The sequence below is a fragment of the Podarcis gaigeae genome, assembly GCF_964106915.1.
Source record: "Podarcis gaigeae genome assembly, chromosome: 6".
In the NCBI taxonomy this organism is placed as follows: domain Eukaryota; kingdom Metazoa; phylum Chordata; class Lepidosauria; order Squamata; family Lacertidae; genus Podarcis; species Podarcis gaigeae.
In genome coordinates, this window is record NC_139682.1 from 58376839 (window position 1) to 58391065 (window position 14227).

Consider the following 14227-nt stretch of genomic DNA (forward strand, 5'->3'; position numbering starts at 1 on the left):
GCTGTAATCCAACAACACTTGGAAGGCCACAAGTTCCCTATCCCTGCATTATAGCTTCAAAGTGCAGGGAGTTTTAAGCCACTCTGTATGCAAGGAGAATGGGCAGTTTTTTCTATATTGTCCCAGGTTCTTTTATTGTGGTGGTGGTGGGGAATAAGAATGCCTGGGGTGAAAATGCCCTTCCTTGTTTTGTGTATGGCAGACCACGTGCTGACAATTACCACATGGAGCAATTTAAAGCAGCCTCGACGCGGCAGCAATGTATAACTCAGCCCCAAGTCAACATCCCATCCTTACGCTGACCCTTGATGTGCGGCTGTCTTTTTAAATGCCATTCTCTTCCTCTTTACCAGCAGTAAGCCTGAGGAGGGACAGCTATCATCTTTCATCATACAAGCAGTGCTTTCTCTGCTATAAATCTCGCCGTACAACCAGGTTTCCTGAAGCCTAAATGCAAAGTTAAGATATGGGAAGAGACACTTCCCCAGAGCAAAAGAGCTGTGCTTTTATTGCCAGGTAACAGAGATCGGTACGTTCCTTCCCACACACAGCCCTCCCCCAACACTTCACAGTGTGGTGTTGTGGGTAGAGAGCAAAGTTTGGTTATGAGTCCTGAAGCAGCAAGCAAGGAAGATCTATCCTGGCAAGGGGAGAGGAGGAATGGGGTGAGATGGCTGAGGGGTGGGGAGGTCAGAGCAGTGTGCTTGGATATATCGCCTCCCTGCTGCTGAAGAATGTTCCAGAAGAGGAGGGAGGATTGTGCAAGCAAGTCATCCCCCTGCCTCCTGAGAGTGAGGTTGCCCTGGCAACTGAGGAAGTGCATAGGACGTGCATAGGACGGAAGTGCATAGGACACTGAGCTGGCCTAGCAGACCCAGGTCCCACCTCCCACGACCCACTGTTGGATGCACCAACACAATATAGCTCATGCTATTTGCAGGAGTGCCTGCCTGCTTGACAAGCTCCATTTCTCGAGGTGAGAATCACATGAATGACTGTGCCTATCTCACTCTTCTAAAGGTGAGCAAAGTGGGCATGTCAGGTGTGGAGTCAACGCTTTAGCTTACTCCTAGCGGCATATCTCAAAACCTTGCTTCTGAACTATATAGGCTGCGTAACCTGTATCTTGATCTGTGTTTTAACTGTGTGCTGACTTTTGGAATAAAGCCTTTGGGAATTCTTGAGTCGAGAGCCTGTGTCTGAAAGTGGGAGCCAGGACAATGGGAGACCCAGAGTCAGGTTCCAATCCGTCATTTCTGGGTTATTATTGGAAGGGTAAATAACTATAGAACTGTAAAGCACTTTGTACACTGAAAGGTGCCTTATTAAAAAAACAACGACTATTAAGCTGCTCATTTCTGCTCTTTAGTGAGTTGCTTCTTAGAATCTGACCTATCACTTTTCCCCCACAGGACAGGACATAGCAATTACTTTATATCTCTCTAGTGGATAATTGTTTATAAGCACAGGGCTGTGAATTCAGCAAATCTGAGAATGAGTTTTCACAATCACACTTGTACTGGTGAAAGGGAAGTGAAACCATAGAGTGTGAAGGGTTTTTTTTTGGGGGGGGGGGAGGCATTAGGCTGTATGATGTCTAAACGCCTTCTAATTTCTGGATCCAGCAAAGGTTAAAATCTAATGGAGGATCCCATTGTTGAAGTAGCCAGGCCGCTTCTGGTTAAAGGGCCCTAGTGGATGGGTCATTAGTCTAAAGAAAGGAAGTTGCTTTGTGCTGGAGGGCCATGGGTGGGCCCCCTCCCTCACCTGGCTGGTAGTGACAATAACCAGAGCTGAGTTGTTTGTGTGAGCTGAACTGCAAGTAGGCCATTGGAAGAGGTCAGGGCATGAGAACCATGCCTGCTTTCTGCTTGAATCCAAGGCTGTGTCTATCGGAGAAGAAAGGCCCTCTTGGGGTGTTAATGCTGCGAGTCCTTCCATCACAGACTTAGGTTGTATATATGTGTAAATAAACCATATATCATAAAGACACCAAAGTCTGCACTGTCCCTTGTTCCCAGGAAACTGAATCTTGGGTAAGTGCCTGGAACCCCAGGAATCTCGCACTACTTGGAGATTAGCGTAGTGTACAACAGTATGTTTCTGTTCCATCATCACCTGAGCTGTGCAGTTTATTTCATAGTGCTGATGCCCAACTCTTTGAAGAGTGAAACCCAGCTGTGGAAAGTCATTTGTTACTTTAGCTTGTAATCCTGGAGCTGGTTCATCACCTGATTGCAGCTCTGCTTCTCTCTGAAAAGCAGACCGATTCTCTGTTAGAAAAACACTGGGGCCTAATTTGAATAGTAGAATGTCTGGCATCTGGTGGGCAGGGCTTTGTGTTGTGCTCTGGAATTGGCCCCTCCCTTTGGGTATTCAATTAAGTTCAGTTAGAGAGGCCAACTGCCATTCTTGCCTCATGTTGTTTTAGTTTCTCTCAGACAGTATGTTATTGTGTTACAATGTTTTATTATTACTGGAGCTTTGTTTGACATATACGCGAGCTGCTTACTTTGCTGAAAGAAAAGAAACTCTGCTGAAGAATGATGGAATATCCTAAACTGAGGGGGGTGGGATATTCCTAGTCTGACAGGAGGATTAGTGTTTTTTTTTAATCACCCCCATCCTCTAAAACATCCCCCCCCCCGCCCCACTGGAACGTCCTCAACACACGTTCAAAGCAATCCAACCTTGAAATGTCAAGGAAATGAATGTGAAATGTCAAGGAAGGAAAGTAGGACCCATACTTCAAGGAAGGGAGTAGCATAGGAAGTTGCCTCACACTGAGTCAGACTGTTGGCTCATCTGACTCAAGATTGTCTACCCTGACTGTCAGCTGCTCTACAGAATTTCAAACAGGGGACATTTCCAGCCCTACCTGGAGATGATACTTGGGACCTTCTGAGATGGTTTGCTGCTGAACTATGGCTCTGTCCTCTTGCTTTATGGAAGGACTCCTAAACTGACTTATCAGCTTGTTGAGGCCTGACTCATAATGGAAGAGAGCTTTACTACAAGATTCAGCAAGACTGTGTGCTCCTTTGAAAATAACAATCAATGTCATTCCTGAAACACATTGATCTCATGAGAATGGCAAAAGCCCACAATATATAATTTGATGTGTGGAATGAGATGAGGGACATCCTAACTGGAGAAAGGGATTTGCTCTTGCAGTATTTGCTTTTATTTTGAGACAAGCATTACAGGTCCACCTGGATTTATCCTAGGAACACAGGGTGAGTGTGGTGGCACTCTGTTACCCCTCCAGCTGTTTTATACCAAGTTAGACCATTGTCCCATCTCCTTTAGCATTGTCTACACTGACTGCAGTGGCTCTCCAAGGCTTCAGGTGTGGAACATTTCTAGCCCCACCTGGAGATGCCAGGAATTGAACATGCCACCTTTTGCGTGCTAGACACCTGCTGAAAACCTGTCCGTTCCAGCAAGCCTATCCAGATGTTTAATTTTGTTACTTGCATTTGTCTCAGTGTCTTATTGATTCTACCTTTGATTTTAGTGATAAATGATGATTTTAGGCATATTTGTATTTAATTGGTTTAGGTATTTTAGCCATTTCATTCATTTATTTATAATGCTATCTGCACACCACTTGGGGAATTTCTTTTGATCAAGCAGTTTTATGAGTTCCCTCAATAAATAAACCAAGTGAATGAGTGTTTTGTTGAATGTAAATTTTATGTGGACATAACAAACCTTGTTGAAGCAAGAACTGTTTTATTTTGTGTTTGTGGAAGAGCCTTTACAGTCTAACCATATGCATATTTTATTGAGTGAAAGTTTCATTGAGCTCAGTGGGAATGGCTGCCGAAGGGGTCACAGGATTGCACCCCAGGCTCCTATGTCCCGCTTGCAGCTTTCCACCAACCTTCCGCAGGTGCCTTTCATCCCAGTTTGGTAGGGCCAGTCATGTTCAAATTGTTGTCTGAAAAGGGTTTGGCTGCAAATCTCCACTAGAGGGTGAGCTAAGCTAGCGATACCCATATTGGGTTTCTTTGATGTAATTCCTCCAGCATTTGAGGAAGGAAGGGGGGGGGGTAGAATATCTGCAGCACTTATTGATCCTTAAGTTAAACACAGACAAGGTGGGTAATGAAAACTTTTACTGGGCCAACTTATAAATTATTTGCCAGACCAATAAAATTTATTGCACATCTATTATTTTTCCCCTCAGCAATTTTTAAGAGAGCTCTAGCCAAACAGGACAATGAAAAAACCAAAACAAATGGGAAAGTGTTTTTTGGGCTGTCAATTGCACTGAATTTCCCCTATGCCTGACCAAATGCTTCTGATATGCTGCTTGCTGTGTCCATAGATAGGGCTGTCCTTGAGATAACAACCTTTCCCAAGTTTGCCCAGGACAATCCCAACCAACTTGAGCCGCCCCACAATTTTTCTAATAGGCACTTCAAATCCTAAATATCCTGGTTTTATTTCCTCTCTTGTCTCCTGAACAGGCCAGACGGGAGAAGCAAAGAAAGCATTTGAATCTGGCTTCTGCTGAGTCATACCACTCTCCATAATGCAACTTCTGATGAGTCATACCACTGATTCATCCAGCCTCGTATTGTCTGTTCGGATTAGCAATGCCTCCTGATGGGTTCGTGGTACGGTCCCAAGTCTGCTACCCGATAACTAAAGGTTTCACTAAAGGTGCCAGTATACTCTATAGACCATGGGGGGGGGGGTTTGCAAAAAAGCAGGACCCTTCTCCCTGCACAACTTTTAATAACTATCTCTCCTGCAGTTTGACATTGTTTTACCATTTAGTTTCACAACCCAGGTCAATCAAGAGTGTCGACCTGCAAATGAGAACAATATGAGCACAAGGGTTAGTCGTGTGCCTAACATGCCTAGCATGTGGAACCACCCAGTTACATGGGTAGCTGTGGTCATGAGAATGGGTCCATTGTTTTGTTGCAGAGCACGTGTAGTGCATGCAGAAGGTCCAAGTTTCAATTCCTGGCATTTCCAGCCCAAAGGATTGGGCAGTAGGTGCCAGGAATGACCTCTGCCTTAGGATCTGGAGAGCCCTTGCCAGTCAGTGTAGACCATGTGGACTATAGGGATGAAGAGTTTGATGTAGTATATAAAGTGGCTTCCTGTGTTCTTATGACATAATGATGGGCTCATCCAGACTTCCTTTTGTACTCTGTTTCTAGGCACAAGTCTGAGCTTTAAATCTGTGCTCCGAATGAGATGATAGATAGATAGAGGATAGTACTGGTGCTTTCCCTGCAAAAACTTGTATTTTACCACTACATCAGAGCAAATGGCAAATGAGTTTTCCATGGATCGCCACTTGCTCCAATTCAGTGGTAAACCATGTTTTTTTTCCCCCCAGGGAAAGCATGGGGGGGGGACCACACCCTGCTCAGACACAGAGCTTTAAACCTGTACCTGGAAAGTGGAGCACAAAAGGAAGTCTGGATGAGTCCTATCTAATAGCATTTATCCACACATTGAACAAAAAGAATTGCATTTCCACAGACCACAGCAAAGTGTGTGGGGTGTTTGTGTGTGTGTGGGGGGGTGATATTTGGTTCCCAGGATTCAGCTCTAGAACTGGGCCATTTGGATGCAAGATTTCTGATGAGTCAGTGGAGGTAGCTTCAAGCCTTCTGCCTCACATCTAAGTCATTCCCCATTTGTTTCTCTTGCCTGCCATCCTATAAGGCTCTTTAGGGCTGTGCCTCTAGTGACTGATGGCTACCACTGAAAGCTGTTGTTTGCCTTTTATGCTTATCGCAAACAAAGGGTTGCAGTAAGAGGGCTACCAGGATTGTGCCAAGATACGTGATCTCTGTCCAGTGTGACAGAATTAGCACCCTTCTCCCTTTTTGTTCCTTTCATACATCTGAAGTTTCATCCAGGTACGGGTCTTATTTTATGACATTCTGTTCCGAGATGGGAGCAATTTTGTGATCTGTGACCATGCATGGATTCTTTTTATGCCTTTTGGATTTGGTGTGGGAAACTGAGCTAGGAGGACAGTCTCTTGAAGGTCATTGTGCCAGCCAGCCAGCCAGCCAGATTGATAGCAGGATATCCACCCAGTATTTCAGGCTACTTCAGCTCCTCATTTTCTTCTACGTATGTGGAAGTATAACTTTTAACTATCATTTTCAATATGGAACACCTTGCAATGGGAGACTTGTTATATTTTACCCGCAATTTGCTCCGCTGCTTAAATCGCTCTAACCCTCTCCTGCCCCCTGCAACACACACACACTACAATGACCTACCTACCAGCACTCTGAAATTGGAGATGTGCTTGATTGCACAAGGCTGTCCGCAGCCTTATTTCTAGAAGAAGATCCACAAATAACTTTAATCACATGTGGTATGTTTCTGATGCTGCTATCAGGAGGCGGAAAATGGATATAATGCTTCTATAATATCTCTAGATGCTGAGAAGGGAGGCATTTGACTGTGCAAAGCAGTCATTTATATTAAAGGTCGGTCAGGCTTTGGACTTGAGAGATTCTCAATGGCTGGGGTTCACTCAGCATATAGAATTAAAGGTGAATTTCATATTTTAAGTTGCCGCTTTCTTCTCTCAAATTGCTTTAGAAAACAAAGATTTAGATCCCAGTGATGCAGTGACTGAGTAGGCAAACATGACAGCCGTTATGAGCTGAGCAATAACTCACTCTGCCTCGGATGCTAGAAACTCTTTTATTGAGACAGGCAATGGGGGGGAAATGAATTGCCATTTCCTTTAGGGCCCTGTACTGTGTACATTTTGTTTTTCCTAAGTGAATTCTTCCGTAAGATGCAGTGCACCATTTTGCAAAGCTCTCCCACATGACAATCCCTGGGTTGCCAGGTGGTAAGTGTGGGTGACTTTGCAGAGGTCCAATGAGGCCTAGATGGTTTAAAGAGTTAAAGGTGTGTGCAATCATTTTGTATTTTTGTAGCAGGATGACTCATATCCAGTGCCAACAAACTGGCATTTTAATACATTCTTGGCTTCATTTGAGTCAGGTTTCACCAGGGCTTGAGCACTGAACTGGTTTGAATGTCAGGAATCAACTGCAAAGGAATAAAAAAGACAACCTCAGCAACTTACTTATCACTCTCCCTTCCTGACTCATCTGAGCTTAAACGGGACAGGCCTCCTGGTTTAGCAGGAATGATGTGGACATAGACCGGACCCTCACACCCTACTTTTTAATAAATCAGTCAGTGGACACATGTACTGATACTTGGTTAGCGGCTCCCATGACATGAGCAGACAGCCATTTACCAAAAGGTAACTTTGCCAAATGGTAACTCAGCTGGATAGCTCAGCTGGCTAGAGCGTGGTGTTGATAATGCCAAGGTTGCAGGTTTGATCCCCGTAAGGGATAGCTGCATATTCCTGCATTTCAGGGTGTTGGACTAAATCAGTCTTTCCCAAACTTGGGTCTTCAGTGGTTTTTGGACTACATCTCCCATCATCCCTAGCTAGCAGGACTAGTGGTCAGGGATTATGAGAACTGCAGTCCAAAAACAGATGGAGACCCAAGTTTGGGAAACACTGGACTAGATGATCCTCAGGATCCATTCCAATTCTATGAAGCTCATAAAAGACTTTAGCGTTCTCCTGCCAAGTGTTCGGAGTGTACCAAGGGCAGCTGTGTGATTACGTGATCATCAGCCCACCCACTGTAGAACAGTCTTGGAAAGTTATGTTGCGTAAAAGTACCCCCTGCCCACAGCACCAACCTGGGCAGTGTCCTAAATCAGAATGCTAGGCCATTAAAAGATCAAGTTATACTTTCATCTCTGCAGCTACCTCCAGCCGCCTAAGCTAGAGTAAATTTGATACTGTGTCAAGGATGAGGTTCAGTGCTTCTGACTGAAAAGGAAGCAATGCTACTAGCACCAGATCTCTTGGCACTGTTAAATTGTATGGCTCAGGCTACTCAATTACTGCATTCCACCAAGCTCCCAAAGCATACATATGTAGAGATTGCATGCATTGATTTCTACATACAGCCAGATTTTTCTAACCAACATGGACAACTCAGGGTAGTTAATGATAGTTAAAGGCAACATCTGCCTCTGGAGGTGCTCAGCGTGTTAAAAGCTCAGTGTAGAAAGGAGAAAAATGAGAACAAATCCTCTAGTATCTGGATGCAAAAGACAGTAACATTGCTTTCCCTTTTCTTAGCCTCACACATGCAGAGTGCATAAGAACAGACTTTTGGATCAGGCCAATGGCCTATCTAGCCCAGAATCCTGTTCTCACCGTGTCCAGTCAGGTGCCTGTGGGGAAACGCGCAAGCAGCACTCTCGTCTCCTGTGGTTTCCAGCAACTGCTTTTCAAAAGCATTGCTGCCTCCAGCTGTGAAGGAAGAACATAGTCATCATGGCTAGCAGCATCCGGTACCCATATTATCCATGAATTTGTCTAATCCTGTTTTAGTTGGTTGATATCACTGCATGCTTAGATTTTTGTGTGTGCTGAAAATGTACCAAACAATAACCAACCACCTGCACCCAAAACTTTATTTTTTAATGTGGCTCCCTTAACAAGGGGGAGTTTTCTATAAAGGAAACCATTTTTGCCTAATGGCTACTCATAGGGTTTCAGTTCAGTTCCACTGATAGCACTTGCATTGACTTTAGCATGCAAACAACCATTTCCCCCTTTGCCCAATGTTCGGGAATCTATTTCCAAAACAGTGATGTCCTTCAGATTATAGTCTGGGCCTTTTGTTAATGATTCACAATACTATGAGAGCTCAGGGTGCAACCTTCTTTTTTAAAAAGCTCACTCTCCAAAACAGGTACCTGGAGGTTTCCAAACCAAAAATGAAAAGCATTTGTTTTTATTAAAAGAAAATGTGGTTCCATCTGAGTAGGCTTTTTCCTCCTATGATTCTCTGGATAGCTTATCTACTATCATGTCAGGATACAGTTGCAGCACACAGTAAGCTAACAGGATTGCCATCCCAGAGGTAAGTCTATCTCCATGTAATTTAAGATACTGCCTTACATATAGAAATTGCTGTCTATCTGGTCAGTGCATCAATTCAGACTGAGAATGAGGCATGTGGGTCCTATTACTTTTAAGCAGCTAGCAGAAAACGATTTATACAATAGTCCCATCACAATATGGTGAGAGGGCTGAAACATGAACCATTTGAAGTCTTATAATTATACCTTTTTTAATACATTTCCTTCTGCACTACAATTTTTTCTTCAAGATTTCATTCCTCAGTTCTCATCTTTCACATATTCTAATTTGATATGCAGCTTTTAAACTGCCGTTGTTTCATAACACAATGAGCTGATACGGTATTTCATATTATTTCGGTGATAATGAAGTAATTCAGACAAAAGTGAGAGAAAATATATCAAGATGCCGTTTCTTCTTCTCTTTCAATATCCTATTGGATAATAAATAATAAATAATAAATAATAATGTTGTGTGTGGGTTTGGGTTGTATGTATTTAAATCATGTATTAAAGGAAACTCTATGGGGTTTTTCCCAAGCTGCTAATTGCAAACTGGACCAAAGGAAATATAATGTAGAAAGATCAAAAAGTGGTATCAGTAATAATTGGGATATAGACGCAGGGAGGGGGGAGGCAGAGGAAAGAAAAGATACATTTAATTATGAAGGCTTATTCTAGTAATCCTTACAGAAACCAAATAAAGAACAGATTTTTGATGTTTGATGAAGTTATCAAACAAAGCAGGATAATGAAGAAGCACATTTTAAATCTAGGTGAAGGTGAACTCACTGAATACTTTTCGGAAAGCTGAAGGATAGAGGCATCAAATCTTTCTACCACCACAATATATGTACACACCCACACCCCTACACCCCTCTCTCTTTGTTTGACTGCTGCTTGTCCACAGACACCCTGCAATTTGATCCTGCACACAACTGATGTATATCCACAGGCTCATCTCCTGAGCATTTGAGTTTTTCATTTAGTGTTCTTTCTTCTGTAGCTTCTGATGAATCTCTCTTCTAATTATCAGTAGTATTACCATAACCCTGCAAAAAGAAAAAGAAAAAAATTACACAGCCTCCTAAGCAAAAAACAGCCTGTCTGTCACACGACAAAACAGGCTCTAGCCTACAACACCTCACTCCTACCAGGATAAAGTGTCAGTTTTTAAGGTGCCCTAGGAGTCTTTGCTGTTTTGTTCTGCTTGTTGGTGTTAACAGATGATAACCGATAATGATGGAGCTCTAGTCAGAAACTCAACAATAACAAGTAATTCTGGGACCATCTCCTCCCCTTCTCCATCAATGAATAATCAAACTAGATGTGTTCCTTATTATGGAATATGTAGGATGCAAATCATGGCTATGTCTCACAGTGGGAAAATACATATTTTGCTTTGTTCTTTGTCTAGGCTCCTTTTAGAGGATATACCCCAAAGGGACACATCCTCGCACTGTTGTAGCTTGCAGGCTCTTGTTAGTCACTTGACAGAATTTCAATGCGGGAAACACAAAGGCCACAGATACAAAGAGCTTCTTTAGTTGTGCTCACTGGGACTTTTGCCCTCTTCCCCCTCCCTTCCTCATTCCAATAGCAAGATACTTATGTCATAGGAACATAGGAAGCTGCCTTATATCACATCAAACTACTTGTCCATACATCCCTATGTTGTCCGCTACAGGGGTGGAGAAACTGTGGCCAGCCAGATGTTGTTTGACTACAACTCCCATTAGCCGTGACCATTGGCCTTGCCAGCTGGGTCTGATGTGAGGACCACAGGTTCCCCATTCCTGCTCTAATTTGACTAACAGTGGATCTTGGGGATCCCAGGCACACCATGACCTAATACTGAATCCTTCTAAATGGAGACACCAGGGCCTGAACCAAGATGTTTAGGGGAAGGGCAGTAGCCCATTGGTTGCCAGGATCTCCAGCAGAGGCTGGGAGAGATTGCCTGTCTGAAACCCTGGAAAGATGCTGTCTGCCAACGTAGACAATATTGAGCTTGATGGACCAGGGGCACCTGAGGTGAAACTCCCCACTGCCACCCTGTGATGGGGGCACAAACTCTGTAACAAGTCCTCCCCACTGGGGTGGTTGTCATTTAGGGTTCTCTCACCCCTGCCCAGCAACGGGGCTTTGCTCCAGCTCTTCCCTTCAAGAGAAACCAGTGCAAAGCCCCATCACACCACTGTGTCAGTCTCTCTGTGAAATCTGCACCCAGTGGCAAAGCAGGATGGTGGAATGCCTCCCCTCTCTGCCCTTCAGCATTCCACAGAGCTTTGCCACCAGCCCCTCTCTGCCCTTAGAGGCAGGGGAGACCAGTGGCAAAGCTGGGGAGCAGAACAGGTGTGCCACCCCTTGAGGGGATGCTGACTGAGGTGGCCATCCCACCTAGCCTCATGGGTGGGTGGGTTCTGAGATGGACTAGTGGGTTTGACTTAGTAAAGGACAGCATATGGAGGATGTTCCTCTCCTATCACACAGTGTTTTTTAAGTCTTGTCAAGATACAAAGGTGGTTTCCCATGCAGCATGGGGAGGGGCAGGGGGAGATAAGAGTGCCATTGTTCCTGCTCAAGAAACACAAGACCAGAGTCCTAATCCCATTTGGGGGATGTTGATATTCCATGCCCAAAATTCTCTGTCAGGGGCAGCTCAGGAGTTCATGTCTGCCATGGCAAACATGGGTCTGTCCCAGATAATTTCAGCAGTGCCCTCTCAAGATTTGGACTTTGTGCTGGATGGGATGAGGGTAATCTGAGGGTGGAGGAAAATGATATAGTTCCATGGTCATGGACAGATGACCTGCTCAGGTCAGTCCATTCACTGAGGCTCGCCTTTATGTCTTAAATAGCTATGGGTGAATCTGTCAGTTTCAGTTCTCTCAATTTCTCATTTTTCCACTCTTAGATTCAATTCTCTATCTATCTATCTATCTATCTATCTATCTATCTATCATCTATCTATCATCTATCTATCATCTATCTATCATCTACCATCTCCTCACAAAATGCATTAGCAGTTTAGTGTGAATTCCTCCTAATAAACACATTTTTGTATGCACTTTTGACTAGTATGCACATTGTTTGAAGCAGTTTCCCCTAAGGCAGTGCAATTTTGCATGTTACTTTCACTTTTGTATGCATATTGGTGCACATTGGATAAGTGAATCACAAAATTCAGCAAAGTGCACCTTGCAATGGATATTTGGGTTTCAGTTCAGGCATTGGTTTGAGGAATGTGAAATAGGTAGCTGCTCATTAAATGAAATATGGAAAAAACACCTCTCCCATGCCATTAGTTTCAGCATCCCCTGAAATGTACTTACTTGGCTGGGAGAAAGCATTTTCCATGGCTTCACCTGCACTCAGGCAGTCGCTTCTGGGGGAAACACAGCCACACTTCTCCTTTAATGGCCATCAAGAACTTACTAAAAAAGCAAAGAAACACATCCTTTTAAAGGTTTCTTTGGGGTGGATGGCTGCTTTATTGTATTAGTTCTTATCTGCATCTTTTGGAATAACTTTTACTGCAGCTGCTTCTGTCTTGTTATTTTTACGGTTCTCCTTAGTGTTTTTTTGCAGCTGATATTTTAAACGATTGAATTATGGTTTGACTTTTTTGCTAGCTTCCCTTACTTTTTTATGAGGGAAAAAAGGTTATACATGGTTAAAATAAATTACAACTCAGCACATGGTGCTAGCTGCATTGTTATTTGGGTAAGTCCTAAATTTTCACCCTCCTTGCAGCAGATATGCTGTCTGTCTGTCTGTCTGTCTGTCTGTCTGTCTGTCTGTCTGTCTATCTATCAGGCTCTCAGGCTATCTATCTAACTTGTTGAATCCATAGCCCAGATTAATGGTTGTGTCTTGGGTCATGTTTGGCTCATGCATTTCAAAGGAATCGTGTGAGCACCTTCATCTGAAAAGATTTAATGGGGATTAATCACCCATCCTGCCTTTTCAGAGTTGAACAGGATCCGACACAATCCTGTCGGATATCTCTGGAGAATGTTGCAGTTATCGTGTAATGGAAAGGCTCAAGAGATCACTCTAAAAAGTGTTTCCATGAGCTTCAAACATTATCTTAGAAATTACCTTTCAGCTCAGGATGGGTAACAAAAGCAGCTGATGTCATGTATTGTGTATGGGCCCTGTGAAGCTGATTGCCAGTCCACCAGTTTTAGGAAAGGAAGGGAGGAAGGCAGGAAATAGTAACTTTCCAAAGACCATTCACAGGCCAACTTTTCAGGCCCAAGTCCAGCATTCTAGCTACAGTACTGTACTGTTGGCTTTTGAAGCCACAAAGACTGCCCAACAGTTGTTTGTATTGCAGATGGCACTGTTTTTAAAAGCCTATTTTACTTGGATTGGAATGGATTTAATTCATCTGCATCTACACATTTAATCTGCTTGCATTGGAATTTATTATTGATTTTGTTGAGCTTTAAAGGAAACCCACAGGACACAGTATATTTTCATGGAGAATTTCTGATGCATTTTTATCCATTCTAGCCCTGAATGTTAAATTTGGCCTTATGCCTAATGCTTCCTGGTTTTATGTGGAATTTGTTACAGGATCAGGAAGAATTCAGAGTGAGTAATGCACTCTGTATTATACCTCAACAATGGGAATATAAAATCAGTTAATTTTGTTTTGAATGGACAGGCTTATGTGTGCCTATTCACACCGCCATTTCCAGGTATAGTTGCTAACGAAAACTCCAATGGATGCCCAGCCTTCATTCATCTACTAATGTACATATACTGCCACACACAGAATCCAGCTTTTGATACACAATCACAATATCTGTGAGCAATAGACTGGGATCTTAAAGGCATAAGATGTAGGGTTGTCTATACTAGGGCATACCCTCCAACACATCAAAGGCAACACATCAAAGGCAAAACACAGGATGCCATCTTCTGGGACTCCATCTTCCTGTTTTTTCTCATGAGAGGATGATGGCCATTTTGGGCGCTGCAATCTCTGTTGGCTTTTTGCAGTATGGTAGCGCTGCAGAGAGCTTGCTGGGGAGACCATGCATTAAAAAGAAAGGGACTCAAAAATAACTTAAACAAGGTTTTAATTACAAAAGAACAAAAACTCCTTATACACTAAATACATTAACAATAAACCAGACCAACCACCAACCCAACCCCCAGGGTAATGGGAAAGCTAGGTGCTGCTCCTTATATACTACATCCAAATGCTGACACACCTTAATCAATGCAACTCAGCAGCACCTGCTATGTT

The 14227-nt window shown here is 43.4% G+C and overlaps 1 protein-coding gene across 1 annotated transcript in view; it reads left to right on the top strand.

Moving 5' to 3' along the window:
* The first annotated feature begins 8611 nt into the window (after positions 1–8611).
* C8A (complement C8 alpha chain) overlaps positions 8612–14227 on the top strand; it is a 33444-nt gene continuing 27828 nt past the window's right edge. The window contains exon 1 of the mRNA XM_083742748.1: positions 8612–8966. Within this exon, the coding sequence (XP_083598874.1) occupies positions 8851–8966 (116 nt within the window). The 5' untranslated portion in view covers positions 8612–8850. The remainder of the gene's footprint in view (positions 8967–14227) is intronic.